The following is a 25,742-nucleotide window of genomic DNA, read 5'->3' as shown; positions in this document are numbered from 1 at the left end:
TGTCAATACATGTCTTAATCATCCGTTACAGATGCTGAAAAAGCACCATCCATGATATTGTTCATATAGTATTTGCTAAGTCAGTTTTTCTGTTTAATGGAGCAGTAAATACTCAAAGCTACTATCATTATTTATCCATATGAAATCTATCAGCCTCTGGGAGATGAAGAGAAAATGGCTTTGCCAGACAAACTTGTGACCTACAGGAAAACGCATAGATTTCGGCAGGGGCATTGTACAATAACTTCCTGTGCTTCTACTTTCGAATGCATCAACATTCTACCCTATCTATACAAAGAAGGCACCTGGATCAGCCCAAGAACAGCCAATAAGGTGCCCTATTTAAACCAAGATGGCTAAACTATTGGCTGAGCAAAGAATAAGGAATTGTAGAAACTTTGGAATACACAAACTCAAGCATTGCTCTTGATATATAAATTATGTTTACCAATAACATGTTACTGTACTCGAAGAACTGCTCAAGCGTTTTATGCTGAGACCTCTTGACAAAGTTTGGTCTCATTGTTTACAAATATTATTACTAAACACTGAGCAAGTCTACCGACCAGGTAAATGTAATACGCTTGTCAAAAAGGGATCGACAGTTAGGAAAAAGGACAGGGATGCAGTTTGCTACTGTGATCACACATGCAAACACACATGTGAGAACTTATGCACATACAACACCCCCATTCTAAAAGGTCATTAGCAATTGCAGCCTGATGTTTATGGTCGCAGTAATATGATTATCTTGAATGAGATGAACTGCAATATGTGTCTGTGGGAGAGTAAAATCCTCATTTTGCCCATTTGAGAGAGCATATCCTCAGAAGAAACTGATTTTTTTCCCCCAGATATTCCTTATCCTAGTTTCCACGCTCCCCACCGAAAGACTAAAAGACTTATTTAGGTCCTTGTGGACAGGCTGCTACTAGTTGTGCTGTAACCCACCCCCATATTTTAAGATACACATCAGCTTGCAGGAAATGTTCATAGAAAGCACTTGTACTGACATGAAGCCAACATGCTCAAAGCTGAGCAGTCCATGATGCAATGACCCCACTGGGAGTATGTTCTTGAAAAGCAAAAGCAGTCGATGACCTTCGGATGCAGAGAACCTTTTTATAGTTCGTGGGGAGGCTTCCATTTTTCCTAGTGGATGCAGCAATAACTTGCATGGATGCTGCGGCAGGAAAAATATCTTTTGGAACTCAACTTAAGCTATAGGAGCCTTTAGACACCATGGGTAGGCATTTTGCAGGTTGCTGGCTCACTGGGAGGTGAGTCAGAAATACAGTTGCATGTAAATAATATACCTAATGGCAGATTCGGCAGGTGATAATGTTACAATGCAATTTCTCTTTTATTGTTGCACTTACCAAGGGTTTTTAGTTTTTGTGCCAACCTGTAAAAAGATTACCAAGTTATGATCTTCATGTATAATTTAGCTTGGGCCACACCAACAAATAACCTCTAGTTACTCCTTCAAACAGATATGATCGAGGCATAGTTCATAAGGATGATTGGTGATAAATGATCTTGGGCAGCGTGAGGGGAGTAATCCATCTAAAGACTAGGAATAATGTTTGCATCACTAGAGGCAGCTAAGTATCATGGATATATGTTATCAGCAAAGCATTCTGGGAGTAGTAGTCTCAATTTATGTAGCAGATTTCAATGGATTAAATTGGGAGAGCCCAGCCCTTGGCATCTTCTGGTCATTCGATCTGTGGAACTACGGTAGCATGGGATGAACACTCAAGAGACGTAGACTCACCTCTTTAAAGAACACTACATCTCAATGCATTAACCATCCACAGCCCAGCTTTCCCTCTTATTAAATGCTGACTTTAAGCTTGACTTTTACCACGAACAAAATTCTACTACCTTTTGGCTAGAATCGTGCTCAAGAAATACCATATACATGCATACAAAGGGGCTCACACGCCCAGAGCACTAAACCTGCTTTTCAACACTTCTCAGAGGTCCCTTGTGTGATGTCGCGCAACATCTCAATTCCACAATATAAAACTGGCCATCAACTCCATGGACAAACACCGGGGCTTGGTTATAAATGCTTTTCTCGGATAGACACATGAATGGAAGGGATACGAGAGAGTGCAGAAGGGAGGGGGACGTGAGAACGCCTGAGAGGTGGTAGACGGGCTCTTGACAGAAATCCAGCAACAGATACATTTAGCCGCTGATGTGAATCAGAATTGGCTGCAGTCCACAGGCGCAAGGCTTTGTCCCTGCTGACAAAGGCTGTTCGCTGGTAAAAGGAAGGCAGAGCCGGACACAGAAAACCTCTAATGTGCATAAAAGGCTGAAGCTCAATTATACATTGACCCGGGAAACAGAATCCGCGGCGCAGCGAGAAACAAGCTGTTTGATGCGCCGCCGCATTTTTGATAGCAGTATACAAAAATAATTAGCCTAACTGGATTTTATCCTTGCTGGAAGATTAAGAAGGGATGTGTTTTGAAATGTTGTCTGATGCTGCTTTGTTTTTGATCTCTCCAATTTTATTTCATATTTTTTTTGCAGCACTAAATCGAGGGGGCACGGAAGAGGCCATCGTTAGCGTCCTATTAATTTCACGATTCAACACAACAAAGTTAAGATTGTGGCGCTGCGACTTAAAGAAGGAGCCGGGTCGCTAATGAGCGGTGGCGCGCGGCAGGGAGGCTGCTAAATGAAGCCTTCCTTGCCTCTGCATCGCAGTGGGAAAACAGGTGTATGATGGGCCGGAATTATGGAAATGTTGACTAATTTGTGGGCTGTGAATCAAACCGGGAAGCACCCCGCAAACAGGTGCCTCCAAGATTCCTCATGAAGCATTGATGCCCAGGAAAGGCTTCTTCCTGCCTTACAAAAAGGAGCTCAGGCCGAAAAAAAGAGTCCCTTGTGACTTTTCATGCCGTTGTCAGGGGATAAAAAATACATCGGAAGCTAGGCCGCATGTAAAAAAAAACTGTGCCGCCTGCCAGTCCAGCTACAAATGACCTGCATTGAAACTCTGGAGCGGGAAACCATCACAGCAACAAAGATGTCTTGATATCCTTTCTGGCTTGGGCATAAAAGCCTCCAACCCATCTCCTGGTCTCCGAGCGAGAATAGTTGAAAGCTCTTTTTGTGACAGAAAAAAACAAAGTTCTATGAGAGCATTCATAAGTATAGAGCCCAGAAAAAGGGGTAGTATCTTCTTTTTTTGTGCTGCCAACCTTCTTCTCTTTTAGTTTTCGATAGACAGATACGCTCTCAGCAACCAAAATGCTGCATTAAGTACAATAGCTTTCAGATAGCCCATTAAAACGTAGGAGTTAATTACTCTTCTGGTTGTGCGTTGCTGAACGAGATAAGAGTTTTAAGTAGTTTGGTGGTTAGTATTCAAGATCACGATTTAAAAGGCCACCCAGTGAATGATACCACAATATGTTTACAAATACAAGCCCATGACATAAAAACAGGCACATTCTGCAATGCCTATTGTTGCTGATTGCAGAAATCCAGCAGTGGGTAAAGAGAACTGTGTTTTTCCATTAACCTGGATGGCCCCGTTGATGTATGTTATATAATATTTTTACTTACTTCAAACGTCAGTTATGTCTATCATGGGGCTCATGTCTCCAAATGTTATATCTAGGGGGTATAAGACATTTATTATTAGGCGTTTTGAAACGGAGTTTTTTTTCTCCATTTATGCAGGTTGATTGATCTCATTTAATTAAAATACCTTTTATTAGTTATTTGAATAACTTGTACTAATGTGTCTTTTCCAATTCCGTATTTTTCCCCAGTTGAAATTAGCAATTTTTGTAGTTTTGGTTCTTCTCCCCATATCCTAAAGGAGTTTTTGTTTATAGAATAGTGTTAGTTGCAGCTGTTGGGCTTATTTTTTCAAATTTTCTTTGGATTGTGATACTGAACAAAGAACCCACTCATATTCTTTGGTGTGCACGTAAGGATGTTAGGCATTTATCTATGTAACAAGGGCCAACTGAAGCTGAAACTCTTAGGGAGGAAACCCATGCCTCCAGTTTTCCATCAATGGTGGGCAGAACTGTCAGCAAAGCATACAACGACACTGAAGCTAATATGCATAAATGCCTGCAGGCTCCAAACCCTTATTTTTTGTTTTTATTTTGCAAACAAATTTAAATGCCTTCTCTAAAATAATTATTAAAACTAGAGAAAGGTTTGCACGTGTGCATGGCATGGGGTACATAGAGATATACTGATGCATGCATATGGCTTGTTGAGAAGAAAAATACTGGGTAGGATTGAGATCTTTTAAAGGCCAGCCCCTGAATAGGTGAATGGGTTGGCAATATAGCAGTCCGAAATGAACTAACATAGCATCTGCAAGGCACTAAGGTCACACCAGAGTAGACCCCAAGGTCGAAAGAGCAGTGTGCTGGCACTTCTGTCTGGGTACTCAAATGAAATATGACAGTGCCCCATGTGGTCAGGTTGCTGCCAGTGTGGCGTGGTGCTGTAAAGGCCCTTCAGTTGTAGCGGCGGACTTCTGGCGTTCGCTAAATATCTTTTATAGGTTACAGGGGTATATTACTTCCTACTACAAGACACTGAGTGCCAGAGCAAACCTACCATAGGGACCAAGAGGAAGAACAGAAAGAGAGTACAAGATTGGTGTTATGCAAAAGAAAGACAAAAACAACTGGAGTAAAAGAAAGAGGGAAGGAATGAATACCCCTCGAGAAATTAAGAGAGAGCAATAGAATGAGAAATACTCAAAGAAATAAAGGCAGACAGAAAAATGGAAGGAAAGATAGACGGGACGAGTTCATGACAAACATACAAGGGGAAGGGATATGAGCAGCAACAAATAAAAAACAATCTATCTCCCGGTACTGATACATACAAATGTATAGGGTAACCGAACAGGGGGTTGTGTGCGTGAGGTGGGATAAGAAGGAGAAGGAGAAGTTTGGAGGAGAAAAAGAGTGAACAAGAGCGATGACACGAAAGAGGAAACACAGGTGAGAGAAGGCAGGGAGGGAGACACAAAGTCAGAAGAGAGAGGGTACAAGGAAGGAACTTAGAAATGGAGGGTTAAGGCAGGAGAGGGGTCAGATTCCGGGCTTTAATATGTAGATTGATGGACCGATGACAAAGAGATAGTCACGGGACCGAGATATAGATAGATAGATGGCTAGACATGTAAAGAGACAGAGGGTGACAGTGAGTGCCAAAAAGAGGGAGAGAAAGCTAATGAGCCTGCTGGCTGCTTATGTGTCAGCACTGCTGTACGAGGGAACGCAGACAGATACTGCCTGTGAGGAATGAAATTAGGTGCCAAGGCTCAAATGTATTCTACTAAAAGGCATTGTCCCCATGCAGCACGTCTCTCACTCAAGAGACGGACACTTTCTAACCATACTATGCAACAACTGAAGCGAGGAAAAGATAGGTGTAGCGAGTGAAGAAAGAAATGTAGTTCCTTTTAAATACCGTATTAACACCGGAGAGGATAATTGACAAGGGTTCTGTTGGCACTTTCTTAATCCTGAAAGGTCCTTGCAGGCACATATACTACAACGAGACATTATTGAGGGGGGAGGGGTTGCCTTTCTCTCCTCGTACTAACTGATGATTGGTTTAGAAGAGTCAAGACACCATGTCTAATAAAACAATGTTTTCTTGTGCTTCCCAGGGGCAGATATTCTTTTTTTACTTTTCAGCACTACCTGCACTTAGAGTCTGTGAGAAAACCTTACAGAGTTGACTCGATGCATTCACGAATGAATAATTCAAACCCCCCCAAAAGTAAAGTGGCCAGAATTTTAAAGCCATAAATCTGGACATTTTACAAAAATAGAGAGGACTACAATTTTACTTCAACCAAGCGCACAGAGTGACAGCTCTCATAAGTGTAGAGTTACGGAAAACCACGAAAACATAAATACAAATAAATTTTTAAAGCCAATGTTACGGCTCTTAATTAAACTGCTTTCTTATAACAGCTGCTAACTATCACCGTTATGGAAAAACATGAAAAAGCACCAGCCAGGCACCCACTGTTTTAAGTCCACCCTCGCTAAAATTCCCGAAATCCGCCAGGACAGCTGGTGAAAACCGGGACTGTCACGGCAAATCCAGGACGCCTTGTCACCCTACATAAAAGCCTTCACATATGTTAAGGTGACGCATGCTTTTCTTACGGTATTGCCGAAGGGGTGTCACTGGGAGGCATCATTAATGTGCATTAAAATGTGTTTAAAGAGAGATATTTATAGCCATCCATCAGACACCACCCACTGTTTTAAGTTTATACTCCTACACAAGGATACACTGAGCCCTGGAAGGTGCAAACAACCAGTATGCGGACTGATATGCATGTCTGGGTAAATTTAGAATGCACAGCCTGGTAGATTGTAGATACGGGCAAAAAGAAGCTTAGCTCATGTAGCTAGGCGTCAGCATCCACCTGATTGGAAACTGCATTTCTTAGGAAATCATGTTGAGTCGTGTAGTGTGCAATTTATTGTAGCATTTCCATCTGTTGCTAGGATAACAGAATGCAGTGAAGTACCTGAGGGACCTAGCACACTGGTATCTAACTTGACTGTGTCCCTGAGTATATTTCAACCACATACTGATAGAAGGTAGAGCATGCTTGTGAGCCACCAGAAGGAGGTATGTGATCAGTAGGGCCTGGAGTCTCTTTATCTGCAGTGTGCATCAAGTCCACTTTTCCTTTCTAGACCCAGTAGCTATTGCCTGGAGCTGGACCAAGAATTCCCCTACCCGCCCGGATGGCACTCCAACACACTGGCCAGTGTTTTCTGACAGCAGTATGGATCACAGTGAAGGAAGTGACCAGATTAGGGCCACCCGGGTCACTCGCGACCACCTCTCAGCCTTCCTCACAAATGACGAGTCTGTCAGACAGTAGAGAATACAAACCAAAGATATTTATTGAAAGAACACTCGAGTGGAGTCCAGGCTGACCAGCCTCCTTAGATTGCTGCAGAGGAACAACAGGACAAGGTATAATATACATTTTCAGGATCAAAAAAGACACACCAAGACTGGAAATTTCCAGTTGGTAGCTAGTGAACAATGGAAATACAGAAGGATGAGTAGCAATCGCAGGACCGGGTACAAAATGAGTGAGACAGAAATTGGTTTCGGTCATGGCTCAAAATGGCGGCTCAACTTAAGATGGTACCGCAAATGCTAACTTTACATAGTTATACACTAGCAGAACGAATACATAACATTTACATTTCAACAACAGAACCACCATGCGTAGCTAAGAGTAGAAGTGATAACTTTTGTTTTAGAAATGAAACATAAGTACCATCTTGAGTTAAAGTTATACTTACATACTTCTTGACCTTTGGGCCAGATAGAGGGTATAGAATAGATAACCGTGTATTTTTGGATCTATATTGCTTCTCATGGCATAATGAACCTAGATAATTAGTCTTTAGTGCCCTTGTGACTAGCATGTAAGTGCCTTACTTTCACCTTGAAAAAGATCATTTTTGGATGTATCCAGCACCAGATGGTTCTCCTCTATGCCATAATTTAACTGAATGCATTAGGAAAGCAGAAACAAATACCAAGATAAACTGAGTTTATTATATCATTTGACTGATACAGCCCCTATTGTCTCATCCACACCAATATTGAAAGTAGGTTCCAATGCACTGATGAAGACTCCGAGAAATAGCATTATCGATATTGATAGTGCTACTATTTGTTTTCTAAATCCAGTAATTCACAGTAATTCACTGCTGTGGCGAGCAGCAGTGGGTAACAGACTTGTTAACTGCTGTTGTTACAGCATAAAGAAATCCCAAGCTACTCTGGCTGGGCTGTCTGAGAGCCTGTCACAGCAGCACTGCAAAGCAAGGTGCTAGGTTTTTGGAGGAGAGGGAAGGAAAGGGACATGCAGCAGGTGAAAGCAGGGGCAGAATATTCTGGGGGCCATACACAACATAAAATTATAGATGGGTAAAAAGTGAATTATTGGAATGTTTTTTAGTTTTTCCTCTGAATGACATCACAGGAAACTCAAGCGTTGCTCTTGTTGTCTATTTGATATCACTCAGAACCTCTTGTTGAAAAATATCCCTGTAATTCAGTTACCAATCTATAATTCTATATGTTATGTATGACTCCCCACAACTCTTCTGCCCCTGAATAGCAGCTGAAACCAGGGGTAGATGATTTGGGAAGCCATACATAAAATTATAGATGGCTAACTGTGAGCTAGGGGTATGTTTTTCACCTTAGGCTTCACACATGTTGTCTATTTGATGTCACTTAGAACCCCTAATAAAAAGAAATCCCGCATTTCACTGTTAACCATCTACAATTCTCACGGAGTGCCACTTTTGTGAGCACCAAATTCCATATCTGGTAATTCACTGCAATGACACAGCAAAAGTGGTAAACAAAAGCTGCTGCCTAATGTGGCTTCATCATAAAGGATTACTCAGTGGCATAACAAAATGTGAGGGGGCCACCCTGCAACATATGCTGAAGGGGCCCCTTGCACTCACATCAGTAGGGGCTGAGGGGAACCCCTCCAATATGGGCAATCCTGGGGTTCCCCCCGGCACCGCGGGGGCTACAGGTACCTTAGTTACGCCCTTGGATTACTTGCCTGCTCCGATAGGGCTTGCTCAGAGCCTGTCAGTGAAGCACTCCCTCTAGCACAGCTTTGGGTGGTGAGCAGGAAGGAAAGCACAGAGGGAGATGGAGATGTGTGGCAGAACAACAGGCATTTTTCTTTATTACATTTGGGTTAGGCGGGAGAGGTCATGTTATGTATGGCTCCCCCATCACTCCTCTGCTCCTGTGTAGCAGTTGAAAGCAGGGAAGCTGATTTTGGTAGCTGTACACAACATAAAATTATAGATGAGTAAAATGTGAGTAATTGATGTTTCTCCCCTATGTGTTCTGAGTGACATCCTAGACAACTTGAGCTTCTCTGTTTTTGTCTATCTGATGCCACTCCGAATCCCTTGGTGAAAATCATTACTGTTTTTTTAAGTGTTTTTATTGGGTTTACATCTAAATAAATACATACAACAATTAATGCCTCCATAGATTTGGAAAGCAGGGCGAGGAACAGCAATATTACTCCCTGTAATGAAGAGCTCCCGCTGAGGAGCATTAATTTAAAACATAAGACAAAAGCCATCCTTAATCACATGAAACAATGTACGTAGGTACTCAAAATACAATAATGCGATCTACCCAATAGGGCGGGGTTTGGATTTTGGGGGTTGAGAGGATACGATTCAGGAGAGATGGTAGGCAGGTCCGCATGATTGGGTAGCGTCAGGATGGATCCAGGTGAGTGTCAGCAGTGGAGATTACAGTAATAGTAATACATTTATTGTATAGTTAATAAAAACCATTATATAAATTAACTAAGTGGTTGGGGAAGGTAAATGCATAGGGCGTAAAACATCAGATTTTACAGGAAGAGCATTGACTAGCAGTCTCTAATGCAATAATTCCTTTTTGCTGAATATGCCCCGTCTGCGTACTTTTAAAGTGCCTATGCATTGTGCAAGGTCATCATTTTATTTCAAATGACTTTTTTTTTATCATATCTGGCTTTTGTAATCAGAATGATGCATGCTGATGCCCACTACGTCCTTGTTGATTGTAAGCAGACTGTAGAGTGTGAGTGCAATGAAAGTTGAAATAGCCTCATCTAAAACGAACGTACATAGCAACCCTAAACTGAAGTACCACCAAGCTGGTTCTTTGCCAGACTCGGGAATTTTATTCCCTGACAGACTAGGGGTATTGAGTCTCCACTAAGCCAGGTAGTGACAGCTTGCCTGCAGGTGCGAATATGGAATTGCAAAAACAAAAAGTGGTTTGATTAGCATCCTTCTTTGTCCCGTAACTGCTGGTCAGGTGCAAAATATGTGGATACGTTCCTCTGATCTGTATCCCCATAGATGATAGCTTGGATGTGACAGGCTACCTATCCATGTTGGTGTAAGATCTTTTGGGTCGAAATACCCGAAGCAGTAGAACATGAAAAAGCCTTTTAAGGTCAAAGAAACATGGGTTGTCAAAAATAGGCTTGGGACTTCAAACTGCACTATGTGTTAAATACTGTTCAAGCATGTCGTCTCTTGACAAAAGTATTCTTGTCCTGCGGATGAGACACAAACTTTGTTGAGATATTGGTTATTCAAAAGAAGGCTGCTCTTTCCATGCTACATGCCCATGCTTCTTTGTTGCGTAGCTCATCTATTGCTTATCCTAAATAGTCCCAAGACTTTTTTAGTTTTTTATCTCATCTATGCCACGATTTCCAGCCAGCATAGATTGTTCACAGAGCCGCTCGCTGAGACACAGTATGTCACACATAGTTTGACGCAAGCATTAATTCTATGCAGCTTTTGATATTTGGAGCTGAATTCGAGCTGGACCTAGGCAGTGGAGCTTATATTGCCTTGAAGGGGTGGGGCGACGGGCCTATTCACGCCAACAGGAAAGGAGTAGAGTGGAAGATTGTGGGGTGAGAGAGGGAGTGAGAGGGTCAAGTAGGTAGAGTGGGACGGGAAGGCTCACTTAGGGCGCTCAGGTGCGATAGAGGGGCTAATTGAGGCAGATGTAATTCACAGGGTAAGGTCATCATTGCTTGTGAGCTATGAGAATTGGATAAGAAGAGCATCCCATTCTGGAGAGATGTGGTGCTTACAAAGGTGGTGGACGTGTTCGTAACATAGGGCTTCCTCCTCAGCCCTCCCCCATTTTGCATTGCTCCAAGCCACTCCCCCACTGGAGGTGCCAACGCAGCCCTCCACTGGAGAGTAAGCTCCCTCTTAGACAGTACAAGCACCATGCCTACAAAGTGTAGCCTCGCCTATAAAGCGTAGCCTCGCCTACAAAGCGTAGCCTCGCCTACAAAGCGTAGCCTCGCCTACAAAGTGCATGCCTCTCATATGTAAATGTTGTGGAGTGCTGTGAACTTCCTTAACATGTCATGGATTGTCTGCCAGTAACCATAAGGGCCTGGCAGGGCCACAATATGTGGTGTAGATCTGCATTTAGTGTGTGGAAACAGGGACAGCACAGGTGCACTGTGGAAAAATAGCAGTTGAGTTGAGCAGGGTTCAGATAGGCTCGGTGGAGAATCGAGAATTTTAGGTTTTTAAAGCGGACATTCCTAGACACTTGGTGGAGGAACTCTAAGGCCTGCTTCCACTCCATGTCATGTAGTGCCCTCCCGATGCTGCCTTCCCACTTTCCTTTCAAAGCAGTTAGGGGAGCCCTGGTGAACTCCCAAATGGCCTTATGTACCCACATAATCAAGTGTCTGACTTCCCCACGCTGAGCAAGGCTTGTATAATGTGGTGAGTGTTGGGTTCTACATCATGTGTGACCCAAGGATCTGACAAGTGTTGCACAATTCTCTGTAGGTGAGGATTCGTCCCAATGGGATGCTGTAGTCAGTGATAAGTTGGGCAAAAGTGAGGAAATGCCCATCTGAGAAGAGGTCCAGTATAGCTGCCGGCGACTGTTCCTGCCAGCTCTGTAACTCCATTGCAAGTAAAAGCCAGGGAGGTCCGACAGAGAAAGCGCCGGAGCCTATGAGGGGGTTTGAGATGTGATGTGTTGATTTCAGGCCAGCCATCTACAAGTCACCAACATCTGTAGAGAACAAAGGGATGGGTGCATGACTTTACTTTGGCGAGCAGGAAGCCCTGTACCATGGTTGGGGACATGGGGCCTGGTCTATGACATGCTTCAACTAAGTTGCGCCTAGCTATCCAGCATGCCACCCATTGTAACTGCACCACCAGGAAGTAAGCTTTGAAGGAGGGTCACTCAAGCAGCACCAATCAACTGACAGCTGCAATTTTTCAGGTCTATTTAGGGCGTTTGTTTCCCCAGATGAAGCCACACAGCAGCCACTAGATCGCTGAAAAAGCTTTGAGGCGGGGCTATGGGAAGGATCACAGAGTAATAGAGGAATTGGGGAAGGATTACTATCTTTGACAGTGCAATATTTCTGATAGTGGCTAGAGGCAAGTTCTTTCAGAATAGTACCTGTGATCTTATGGTAGTCAGAGCAGTCAACAGATTGCTATTATACAGATTGGTCATGAAGTGATTAAGGCATATTCAAAGATAGCAGACTTAAGTCTCTTGCCATCTGAGTGAGATGTCTCCCTGTCGTACTTGGGTGGGATCTAGGTGGTACAAGGGTAAGTCGTCGGCATAGAGGGACACCGCATGTGTTCTGTTGTCCAGAGGAATAGCCCATGTCTGACCCTCCTTCTGGTCTGACCCTCCTTCTGCAGTCTGGTGACGAGGGGTTCCATAACGATCACGAAAAGCAGAGGGGATAAGGGGCATCCCTGCCTAGATCCTTGTCCCATGGGAAAGGGGTGAGATGAGTTGGCCCACGCGTATCCCGGAGGTGGGGTTGCTGTATAGCAGTTTTGTGACACTAGCAAGCACTTGCCTAAACCGATTCGTGCAAAGGTCCTGAAAGAGGTAGTCCAGGACAAGCAAATAAAACGCCTTCTCCAGATCCAAAATTAGATAGGCTACGTGCGGGAGACACCCCTGTGTCTGAACTTGTATATAAAAGAGGCACCCAATGTTGTGGGAGGTAATGTGTCCAGGGACAAAGCCATTTTGATTTGGATGAATGAGCTCTGGGAGAACCTGAGTGTACCTGTTAGAAAGAATCTTCCCTAGGATATTGCAATCTGCTCCAAGAAGAGTGACTGATAGGCAGTTAGGTGGGGCCCCTTATCAGGTTTGAGAATGGAGCATAAGAGAGACTCACAGAGAGACTGGGGTTGTTTCCCAGTTTTCAGAGTGTTATTGAACATCTGTGCTAAGCAAGGTGCCGGGCTGTTAGAAAAGGTGCTATAGTATTCTATTGGCAGCCCATCAAGGCCTGGGGTTTTATTTCTGGCAAGGTCTCAAATAGCCTGTTTGACGTCAGCAGCTTAGATCACAGCATCCAGAAAATCTCAGGGAGAGTCAGGGATTTTGGGGAGGGTGAGGCTAGACAGAAAGGTTTCAACCATGCCTGCAGGCACGGAGGGGCTGCCTCATATACAGCTGAGTAGTACCTGAGAAAAGCCTGAGAATGTTGTTTTGTGCATCGAGTGTAGCACCCAAATGTGAGATAATTTTCAAAATAGTGCTCGAGTGAATTTTCTGTTAGATCAACCAAGTGTGAAGGCGACCTGCTTTGTAACCTTCTCTATGCGTTTTGGTGGCATAAGCAACAAAGTTGAAGCGTCACAGGCACTCCAGGGGGGCAGCGTGTTGTATCTTTGACTTTAACTTGGGGCCCTTTGAGGTGTCCCGACTGCAGCTTTCTCCGGTAAAGGCAGAAGCTGCTCTATCTCAGTAAACTCTTTATCTAGCGTCCTATGGACCCCCACTATCTCCTGTAGGAAAGGCTCCCTTGTGAACACTTAAAAAGTGTCCCATTCAATTGTCCTGGTGTATGCTGTGTTGTAGTTATCTGTGAAATACCACCGTAGGTGGGACTCCAACACTTCGCAGAAGACTGGATCTTCCAGGTTGTCTTGGGGAGCTGCCATATAGGCGTTCGGGGAGGTAAAGCATTCCATTCATGAAACTAATCACTGTTATTCATTGTTACCCAAATAAAATTTTATATTCTAATTCTATAAGGTATTTATTCAGTGTTAACCTTGCCACGTGGACGGAGGAGCACTATACATTTTGGAAAAATGTAGTAATCATATAGTGCTGTGTGCAAAGAGAGATTTTACTCCATTCTTCCTGGAAATTAGTACTTTTAGCTGGAATGTTATGAGCAGTACGGACCAAGAATCTCAGTAGGAGGGCAAATAAATCTGGTTGAGCTGGCAAAATGGTCCCACAAGAAGTCTGAAGACAATGAGCATCTTTTGTACTACAATCCACTTCTAAACTGAACAGTTTAAATGAGTTTGAGTTAAGTTAGCTCCTAAATTGTGTGTTTGTGAGAGGTGCCGGACTGAGATCCCGCCCAGCAATGCAAACCTCACAAGGAGCACCAAATCTGAACATGCAGGGTAACCTACTGTGCTTGCACAGGGAATGACAATATCAAAGTTTTTGTAGTGGCTTGAGGCCTAGTTCAACAGTAAAGTGATGTTTCTTAATGCAGGAACCACCGGGGCTGGCTCTCAGGTGACACTTGGTGACGCTCGTTTGGTCAGGAAGATCAGGGAGGCAGTGTGAGCTGCAGATTTTCCAACAATCCCACTGGCTTATAATTGTAAAATACATTGTACGACAAGAGACGCATGAGACGGTCGTAAGGGGCAGTGGATAGGGAGGGGGATGTGGATTGTTTGGGGTACTAAGTGAGAGAAAGTACAATATTTTAGTAAAATAACAAACAATTCTGAAGACATTAAAATTAGAAAGAGGGAGATATTATGTGTGTGTTTTTGTCTGTGTATATGTAAAATCTCCTGGTGAAATCAGACAGAAACCGCACCCTACCTGACTGAAAGCACCTGTATCTAACTACTTATCAGAAAACAAATGTATTGGGGGGACCCCCCCCCCCCATTGAAGCTACACCCCTGGCTGGAACACCCAGATACAATGAAGGGTGAGACTTCCGAAACTATCTCTCCTTGAAAAACAGAAATTGCCGGCCCACCCTTCACCCCTGCCATCTGTCAAATGACAGTGCTTGGCAGGGTCGGATTGGGATCACAATTTGGCCCGGGCACTGACGAAAAAAGTGGCCCACATTTGCGGGGCGTGGCCCACATTCGCAGGGTGTGGCCCACATTCAAGACGCGTGGCCCACATTCAAGGGGCGTGCCCTACATTCAAGGGGCATGCCCTTTCATGAAATTCCATTTGGTTACTCTTTGAGGTCTAATTTGTAGAGAAATATTTAGTAAATTAAGCATTTTAAAGCTTACATAGCCAGTAACATTGGTAAAGACTAGGACCACTGCAGTTCTGAAAACCGAATACTTACTTGCAGTCTTAACACCCTGCACAATGTTGTTAGATACTCTTTCCCAACCAGCTATGTCCTAGACTCTAATAATCACATAAATCTGAAATCCACAACATAAGAAACCCAGACCTGAGTTCTATTCATGAGCACCAATTACAGTACTCAAGATCCGATTTTTTATTTAAGGGCCTGGGTGTCGAAGTGATCTGCCCAGAATCACAGGTTGTTGAGCAGACATTGGGACTCAAACACGATTCCCCAACTCTGCAACTCTGGCATCTGGCCATATATGCCTATGCACACACAAGGAATGTAAGTGGGAGGATACTGTTCTTGCGAAGGACACAGGGCCATGAGACAATGGCCTAAAAGCTGAGCAACTAATAAAACAGCAAGGCCCCTTTCTGTTACAAAATTATTCTAGCCCTCCAGCGCAGGGGCACCTGAAAAGTAGCGAGGACCCTGCTATAACTAACCTACTCGGCCCTCCCCAGCCCTCCAGCGCAGGAGCACATGAACAGCAGTGAGGCCTCTGCTATTACTAACCTACTCGGCCCTCCCCAGCTTTCCACTGACTCAAGGCAATGGCCTGGCAGGGTAGCACAAAAAAAGCTGCTGGGTCATCCATGGTAGCCAGGGGGAGGCGGAGGTGAAGATATGCGAGTTCCAAACATCACCTGGCCCCCACAGTGAGACCCATTCTTCCTCTCTTCCTAGCCCACTATGCCCTGCATGTGAAGGGTTGTGGGCGAGGTGTTTAAACAAACACTGTTTCTGGGCTGAGTGGGCCCCAGGGGGGGCGATGTGAAAATGGCTCAAAGGACTGAGCAACATCTGGCCCCCAGGGAGGCCGATTCTGGCAGACAATCAACCCTCCCCAAGCCCACCCTCTGCGTGATTGCTGTGGAGAGCAGGGGGTGAAGGAGGCCACAGCTGATAATCGCTGTATGGCGATCAGCGAAGCTGCTTTCTTTTCTCTGTCTCGGTGCCCTCTGTGGGCCGTTTTTTTTCTCCCTTATGCCAGTCCACAGAGAGCTGGGAAAGGAGAGGAAAAAAAACAGCCCACAGAGGGCACTGGGACACTGCCCCTTCGGCCAATGCCTGAGTGCCCGCAGTGCCAATCCGCCCCTGGTGCTTGGTAGGTCTAATCTGCATATTTTTGTCAAACAAAAGGCCTTGTGGAATTTCAAAAGCTAGACTGGTCTCTCCTCTCTCACTCCAGTGTCTGGGTCTTTTCCCTCCAGCCATGGGAATGCAGACAATACACTTCCACTGTCTGAAAAGCTGTGCTTACCCCAATCCTGTGCATGCCACACCTAGGGGTATCCACATGGATCCCACTTTGCGTTGCTACTTAATACTATGAGGCAAACTTTATGGATAAACATCAGAAGACATTTGCTCCAATATTTGCAGAATCACCTTTCAGATGCTTGCATTATTTACTTCATTTATTCTTTCACAACGCTTTCATCATGAGGTTACTGCTTCATTTAAGCACAGCCTTGAGCTCTTGATAGTTCCCTATGTGAACATCAACCCTTTACTTTACACTTCCGACCCAGCAGTCGACAGACTGTTCGCCTGATCCTAGGGCCTAACAAAGTACCTAATATAGTACAATCTCACCAACAAATACTGATGTTTCTTTCTAAAGTGTTGTCTTCTCAGAATGGTTGGTATCTCAAAAGTATATTCTATGTTCCTAAAACCCTGCATGAAAATGTTGACATTGACTTAAAACCTTGGATTGTTGCATTTCCTTTTCCTTTGAATGACCTTCGCCTTACTTCCTATCAAGGCCCTCTTCTCTACATGCCTCCCATCTGTGAGGACATGTGCATTTTTGCCTCAATCCCTATTATTTTATTCTTTGGAGTTCTGCAAACTGCCCACACCTCATCTCAAAGACCACAACCTATCCATCTTTGAAAGTCAGACTCTGAAACTTAGCAATACCTTTTGTCATGTCGCTCATCTACTAATCCCATCAACCAACTGCATAAAGTCACATACCCTCATGTAATGACCACACCAAACGCCTTCTAATGTAATACATTTCAAAGCCACTGGAATAAATACTCGGTCTCCTTGAGAGCACAAGACTCAACCCAACAACCAAGAACAGCAAACAACCACTGGATTAATCACTAACGTTGGGTTGTGGCAAAGCGTGCTGCCCGGAATAAGCCGATTCAGTGTCTTGTCAGGGGCAATAAGCGATATGCAAGTACAGTTACAATACAACACAAAAAATTAGTAACTGGAACCTTCTCACAGAATAGGTTTGCGAATTTCAACATGTTGTTACCACCTCGTTCCAGGCCAAGTAAGAGTTGTTCAATTTTATGAGTATTTGGAAATAAATCTCATCAGATCATGTAATTGTGACATACTGGGCTTAAAAAGACAGCAAGCATTCTCCAGCTTAAACTGATTTTTGTTGCTATTTTCAATAGTAATCAATAGCCTGTGACTTTTTAAGTGGACAAAGAGTATCGTTGACTGTGAAAGTCCCCAGAGAGACTGGATTTCAGAAAGGGATTCATATAACTTGGAAGGAAATGTCAAAAACGTGATATTGCAGCAGGAAACCGTACTGCTTATGCACAAAAATACCAAGTGCCATGTCCACGGATAGAATATGCATTAGGCTGGCTTCAGGGCTTGAGAAGCGTGTGACAGGATTCGAGTTAGTGATCTGTGAATATCGCGCCCCGGCCTCGCAAAGGCCTGTGAATTCCGTTTCACAATTAGGTGTAGGCAGACAAAGTATCTTTGAGAGCACCACTGCTTATTTAGCAGCACCGTGGGCTTTATTCTGCCGACGGAGCCCTACTCCAGTTTACTATATAGTAAGAGCGGGGAATGTTAATGAATTTGATTACATAATCTACACACCTAAGGACTGCACTGACCTGGCCAAGTTCATAGTTTTTTTTTAGTACAATAACGTTCAGTCCTGCTAGGTTTGAGCTTTCTCGTTTTCTTTCTTTTTTATTAAAAAATATTGATCGAAAACCTTGCCATGAGCGAGGCCAAGTAACAACATGAGGGCTCAGTCTGTTTTCTGTTGGATTCAACATCATTCCCGCGAGCACTGTAGCATATCAAGATTCTAATAGATGCTCAGACCTCAGCCCTTACCTCGGCTGTCAGAATGGACACTAGCAGCCAAAATACTGTGCATCAAGAGGGGAACTTCGACTTGTCGCCTTACGGTACTTTCTCAACACTAATCAATGTTGGGCAACAAACCTGCTGTCACAACTGGTAAAAAAAAAAATGGGATCTGACATCTTTAGGTTTCTTTTCATCCATGCTCAACATGTCTCTGTTGTACAAAGTCTGAACATAAGTATCTGCAGCATTTACTTGAAACAGGTCTACCAACAAAGGACCTTTGTGTTGTGTACATCTTCATTCCAACTCTGGTTGCACTAGACAAGGCCTGGATTTTTGCAATTACTTAGAGCTTAATTTGTGCAAGTGGTTGACGGCAGTAAGAAAGGTCACTGAATTTTTGGGAGCAAAGGCTTATTTGACATCAGATTTTGACTTGAAGCAAGCGACACAGGCAGAAAAAGGAGGAAATAAGGAACGAGAAGAAAAATATAGCAAAAAATTGAAAAAGTAAACATGTGCTCTCAAAGCCAACAAGTTTTGCCTTGTTGACCTACTAACTTAGCAAGCGCTTTTTTGCCAATTATATTTAGCCTTGACAAAAGTAAAATGCATCTGAAAAAAACAGAAAGAAAAGGAGGGGTGCATCATGCTGAATGTGCATGCATGCAAGATGTGTCAACAAACATGCACGTGTTTATGGAATGACGCAAGCACCATTATTTTTTTTATTTACTGATCCAAGATGGCAAACGCCACTTGGATCCGTAACTAAAAAATCTCATTTAATTTGTGCAATAGCACCTGTCGCAATGTGGAGCGACCCAACATTAAATAGCAACTGCCAGGCAGTCCAAAAAAAATAAAGTGAAATAATGTTAAAGGACTACAAGGTTGGTGAAGCAACAAAGGAGTGAGTTCAGGAAGCAACCGAGGGTGGGCAGGGACAATGGAGCAGCGCAGGTGTACAAAAGTGTATTTTAGAAAGCGGTGCAGTCTGGCAGCAAATGGCAGCAGCCAGGACCTACAAAAATTTCAATGAAAGCATTTTCGTTGAGGAGTGCAAGGGGTATTGCAGCCATTGAGGGTGCACAGATGAAGCAAAAGCAGTACAGGACAGGTATTTGAGAGGGAAGTCCACAAGAGAAAGCAATTAAACACTTGCAGGTCTTGTTAAAAGTAGTTCCTAAAATATGAGAAGGGAAGGATGCAATTCAGCTAATTAAACGGATGGTAAATAGGCAATACTCTGTGAATGGGACAAACACAAGAATAGGAAAAAAAGCCACTGAATAAGAAGCAAGCAAATGATAAAGCCAACTGATGGTAAGCAACTGATGAACTCTAAGCACACTGTAAGGTTTTGGCAGTGTCCACAAGAGGTCCAAAATCAATGAGACCTAAAATCATAAATCAAAAAGTACCTGTATGAGTGAGATGAAGAGAGAGGAAGTGTAGGAAGATGTAAGAAAGAGGCATAAGGTAGAGTAAATAACCATCTTTGGTATCCGATATGACACCCCCATTGGAGGGCTCATAAGAAAAGCATTTAGTTTCTGCACTTATAATTTTAGAAACTCAGAACTGAACGTAGTCTATAGAGGTTTTCACAATATATTGATTGATGTCAGCACAATGGAGAGTAACTGGAAACATGGCCGCACTAAAGAGAATGCAGACCTCTGGCAGCACTGCAAAGTGCTTGATCGATCCTAGGATCACTAACAATACAAAGATTATGTGCGGTGTTGCACAGTACGTGGATCTGTAGTAGCTATGCATATTATCCAGATCTCTAGCAACACTGCTCAGGAAATGGAACTCTAGCAGCACTGCACAACATCTGATTCTCTAGCAGCACTGCTCAGGAACTGGAACTCTAGCAGAACTGCATAGCATCTGGATCTCTGGCAGCACTGCTCAGGACCTGAAACTCTGGCAGAACTGCATAACATCTGGATCTCTGGCAGCAGTGCACAGGATCGGGATCTCTGTTAACAATGCATACTACCTGAACCGCTAACAACTTTACATAGTGCACCTGATATTTAACAGTGGCTCACAATAAGTGCATTATGCTTAGCAGAACATCACAGGTTTCAATATCTGTCAGTGCTGCATAATACACAGCTTCTTGGCTGCACAGGCAAATCTTCCAAAAGGTTTAAATGCTCCTATCGATTCACGAGTGCTTTACATGTCTGTGAAATTTAAATATACGTAATTTATTACGTTTGGTCTACAATATCTACATAGTCGAAGGTGTGTTGTGGCAAAACTGCTGTCCGCAGACATTTAAAATGGGCTGAAAAGTTCTTTAGGAGGGTTGCCCTTTCACAAGCTTTGGAGGCAAAGAATTATTATTTTATTCATAACTAAATTAGCTCTACATTTTTTTTCTTTCTAGGCACTAAAACAAATGCAGCTAGACCCCAAAGGGGGAGCACAAGTTCATATTTCTGACAAGCGTCCTGTCCCAATTAGTATGCCCCAATTTACCTGAGCTAATTAGATTTTGGTTTCTACTATTTCCGGGAACACACATCAGTGCCTGGGGAAGCGAGAACTGTTGTGAAGTGTGCCTGCAACAGGCCCATCATTTTTAAGCTGTTCTGAGTGAGCCCCAAAATAATCTGCACCATCTCTTGCGACCGCTGTGCAGGTATCGCTAGTTTGGCTCAAATCCAGATCATTTTGTATGCAAGTTACTATCTACCAGATGTAAACTTTGATTGAAAAACTCCCTGGAATGGGCACACCTGCCTTAAATATTGGTAAATTAATTAAAAAGGCGCCAGAGATCCACACATTTACAAACTCTCATTCAAGGGATTTGAAATATACTTAATTATTGAGATGGATTAGTGCATTATTTGTTCGGAAAATGTGTTCAAGATCCTTCTCTGCCATGTTCTGCTGGCCACCAATGCACCACTTCCAGGGCTTTCTTAGGCTTTTAGTGGCACCCCCAAAAATATCATGCACTAAACCATTGTGCAGTGTGTGTGTGTGGTGGTGAGATGAAACACCTTAACTTACTATGCACCTTTTCTCTCTCTTCATATTCCCCCTTTCTCTGCACTTCTTCCATCGATCTTTCTCTGTCTTGTTCAACTGTCCCCACCACTTGCACATGCCCTACATTTCGCCATTGTACATCTGATACTCTACAAACATCTTATTATGCTCCTGGACCTATCACTTGCATCTCACCATTCTCATATACCACTCATCACTTTCTTGAAACTCATCTTCTTAGCATAAATCTTCCCTTTGCTGCACCTCTCTCTTCCATGTAGTGCTTTTCTTTACCTCTCTGCTCTTCATTGCAGATCTTAATTATCCCTGCCTACCTACCCTGCCTCACACCTCGCTGCAAATCTGCCACAAGACTCTAGCTCAAATGTACTTATAACGTTCTCTCATCCTTGATCCACCCATCTAAAATCACTCATACTTCTCCCCCATTTCTATCTCTCTTACTAGCATATCGTATTTGGCATCTCCTATTCACCGTGCCCAATCTACTACATCTCACTTTCTTCCATTAACATCTCCCTTCCCTGTCCACTCATATTCTCTAATTCCTACTGACCACTCTTCAACCTCTACAAATTCATACCCTTTCCAGACTCTAGGCACTGAAACTCTGGCAGCACTGCACAGTACCAGGATATCTTGAATCATTGCATTGTATCCAGATCTTCCCTGCACATCACCTAAATATGAACCCATCTGCTTCACCAAACCCTGATGCCCCTAACTTTATATAAAAGCCAAATGCACTCTTATTGCGTCTTGTTTCTAAATGTATTCTGGTTATTGTAAGCTCGGTTTTCCTAATTTAGTTATGACCCAACATGGGAGAGAAGTTGTGCCGAAAACAGTGACAGTGAGAATTGAATTCATGAACCAGTGCGAGAGTGAATGTGTTTGTGAGTAGATTTGTAAAACTGAGAGTTAATATTGACACACTCATGATTTAGGCTCTTTCCAAGTTGCTATCCTTCAGGATACATGTGAATGCAGTGATAATCAAACAACATACAATTTCGAGTCTTCTGCAAAATGTTCAGGGCTGAATGGTATAGAATATAGAGAAACATAAGAAAATAGAGTTAAATTAATTGCTCAAGGTTAGAAGGGTCAACAGAATTAGAAATTAAGAGGTGGTGCATCGCAGAATTCCTGCATGAGTATTTGAGTGCTTGGACAGCACGTATTGTCACCAGTCAATTTCTACTCGATTTTCTTTGTATGACTGTCCAATGGTGCCCCTGATTTGGATGAAATCGTTTTAGGGTGTGATCAGAGAGAAAAAAAGATAACGAAAAGCAGGTACTTGGTGACACAACTATGCTCAACGAACAGGAGCCCAGAGTTAATATCCTTCCACAAAGAATGTCCTGACTCTAAACAAACAAGGGCCAACAATTTAAGTGTAACTCTGAAAGTGATGCATCTGCCCACAGCCTCAACTAATACAATTGTATGGCCTTCTGAATAAGAAAAACCTATGAGAAACACCTCTAGGTCTTTGCGGTAAATCCAAGTTCTCCTGTCTGCTCAGTGTTCTATGTTGAAAAGACTCTAAAGGCGATTGGGTAATGGACATAAAGCAGCATTGCTCTCAGAACATGTCAGAATCACGTAAGAACACCACCACAGCCCATCCAACCACACTGTTAGACGTCGAAGAAGCAAAAACCTGGCTACATAGATGAACAGAACCCAAAATGGCCCCCAGAGAAAAGAAAAATAAGCCAGAGAACTATACAGCTGTATAAGCACCTGTCGAAGGTCAGAACCTCATATACTCTGTTAATGAGAACTGATGCAAAGAGGATGAACTGCTCACATTATCTCACACGTTTTCGACCCAAAGTTATCACACTGCTGCATGAACGAGTGTTTTTTTCAACAATTTAAGCACACAGAAAAATGATGGAAATTGTGGTACAGGATGCACCAATGTTTGTAGACAATGGTCCTACGCCACGCGGCCATCTTTCAAGGCAACCCTATGTCAAATTATTATGTACAACTCTAATAAGCAACTATTTGCATCAACGTGCTATTACTACAATCACTTCCCATCCGTAGTGTTGTGGCACAGCCCTGCGTTCATCCTGCTCACAAGCAATATCCGATGTAGATTGCTTTACAACTGGAAAGCTGTATAAGATACCCCTGATCTGGGCAACTGCATCAATAAAGAGTGCCCAAAACAATCTTCTCATTGAGAGTCAGCAATAGCAAGCCAGGCCCACAGCATCTGTTAGGCAGCTTTCTGTTTCATTTGCAGCCAGAACACATGAAGGAGGCTAAACCATGAAAGGGTGGTAGTATACAAGAACAAAATATACTCACCCCAGGTAATGTTTTAATATTGTGCAATGCATTCTGTGCTTCGAGTGCAGCTTTTCTTGTATAAAATGTGACGAAACAGCAACCTAAGGAGAGAGAACGAAAAGGATTCAGGGACCGTGATGCACTGCCGCCAAAATAAGGAGAAAAATCTTAAAATTGAAACAATTAACTTGTTTGTGAGATTTTTTTACAATTATAGAACACACTCACTACTTTATTCAAGGTGAAGATAACCCATAGAAATATAGTGGAGGTATTTTGCCCCCTGCATTCCAGTAGCATCAGTCTAAGAGACGTTTATTCCGTGAAGTAACAAGAGTATAACTTGAACATCTAGAATAGAGATTATTCGCATCTATGACTGTATGACGGAACACAATCTACTGAAATCTTTATTCTCGGATACATCACTACCACGAATTGTACTAATTTTATTTGAGGTGCAATGCAAGGTTTCCTGCATGCTAGGTCAGCTCTGTTAGAATGTGGTTCAGATTCTTCCGGTTAGCCATCCATGCCCCTCTATCTCATACCATCTCATTCCCCTGTGAAGCTTGCGGCCAGCTAACCACACACATGTCCTTCTGCAAACCTGAGGTATACAGAGTGATCGCAGTTGTCCTGTGGAACAGTTCACTTATTTAACGGAAAGTACTGTATTTTGCTCATGAAACTGCTTTCATTTGTTCGTGCACGATGATGCTAATTTTGTCGCTGTGCTGGAACACTTGTTCTAAATGGTTTTAGTAAAATATAGCACTGCTGGGCTCTTGTGATGCCATGTATACCTTGTGCTCCTTTCCCATTGCCTTTGGTGGTATGCCACATAAGGCAGTTTGTTTTCTGTGTGCAGGATACAATTCATTAAACTGTTCCACCTCATTCAGTTGCATAATGGGCAATGTCATTTGTAGGGTGTTTCATATGCTGTTATCACTAATTGAAAGGTTGAAGTGGGAAAGATGCTGGATCATCAATATCTCAAGTGTCCAGCTAGGAGTCCTGTCAGGAGTCGTTATTAACATTTGACACAGAGTCAAATGGAAAAAACATTACTTTCAAGCACACTAATACTCGTGGAAATTTCACAGTAGGAGTTGCTGGTCGAAGTTATGGAATATTGTAATCCTAAAGTAGGATGCATGTTTGCTCTGACTCTTACATTCGAATTCCTGTGAAACAACATGGTAGTTCAAACATCAAGCAGCTTTGACCCATGGGTTGTGTACATACACATCATGTCATGTCAAGTTCTATGGAGTGATATGGGTTACAAGGCACAGGGAGGGCCAGACAAAGCCATCTTTCCTGCTGGATTACTCTTCCAATGATGGTTCCTTCTTGAATAAATCGGTCTTCATGTTTAACAGTCAACACAACGATGTCTTGTTTTAGAAGGGAACTCCAGTGTTTTTGTTCTGAATATTGAAAGTACCTTAACTGTCATAATTCATTTTTGAAAATCAAGTTTCAAGAGATTTGAATCGACAGTGTTTACATTTTTTGCCATAAAGGTTTTTAAAAAGAAAAGTACTGTAAAGGTGGGCTTATCCTGCTGGTGCAGCACCCACTATGACAATTGATGCAAATTGTTAGGTCTCTTGAAACGTGTAGGATAATGGACTTGGGTCTCAGGAAAAAACATGTTCAAAGGCAAAAACACTTTTAGCCTACCTTTTCGAACCACAATAGCGATAACAAAATTAAAGAAAAACAATGGCCCGAGGGATCCCTCTTAGAGAGATGGCTACCTCTGCACAACATGTTGTAGATTTCCACGTTTCATAGGGCTTGGAGAGGAACATTTAATAAATGACTCCATATTCCCGCAAGGAATTACACCACAATGACTTTAAAAGTCCTACAATCTTTCTTTAAGGTCCTAAGTTAAGATATTAACCGTATAACTAAGGCATGAAGGGGTATGCTAGTATAACCCTTTTATCTGGTTGTGTGCTCTCCCCCATTCATTTTGACAATCCAGGTCAAAGGAACTTATCCAATGTCTGGGCCTAGCAGAATTACATCCCCAATGTACCCATGAACTGGGCAAGGATAACAACGAAGAGATTATTCAGTTTATGCTGCAGCCAATGGTCTTTTGGCATGCAACTAGCCAGGAACTGGGCTCTGACTTTACTTCCTCTTTCTTTGGCCATCCTGAAGGTATCTGTAATGGGCTTTTTGCGATTGGAAGGCATATATTCCGATATCGAAAAAGTGAAAGTCATTCCAAAATGTTCGGAGTAAACGGCTTACATGACAACAGGTGTCAGAA

The 25,742-nt window shown here is 43.0% G+C and overlaps 1 protein-coding gene across 26 annotated transcripts in view; it reads right to left on the bottom strand.

The window, feature by feature from the left end:
- CELF2 (CUGBP Elav-like family member 2) overlaps positions 1-25,742 on the bottom strand; it is a 1,275,464-nt gene that overhangs the window by 299,193 nt on the left and 950,529 nt on the right. For all 26 annotated transcript variants that reach the window (XM_086918974.1, XM_086918984.1, XM_086918970.1 and 23 more), the window contains one exon: positions 23,465-23,547. In XM_086918974.1, the coding sequence (XP_086775100.1) occupies positions 23,465-23,547 (83 nt within the window). The remainder of the gene's footprint in view (positions 1-23,464; positions 23,548-25,742) is intronic.

Source organism: Lissotriton vulgaris, chromosome 1_1, assembly GCF_964263255.1.
Source record: "Lissotriton vulgaris chromosome 1_1, aLisVul1.2, whole genome shotgun sequence".
In the NCBI taxonomy this organism is placed as follows: domain Eukaryota; kingdom Metazoa; phylum Chordata; class Amphibia; order Caudata; family Salamandridae; genus Lissotriton; species Lissotriton vulgaris.
Note: the sequence above shows the minus strand (reverse complement) of the source record. Positions and strands in the feature narration are given on the sequence as shown.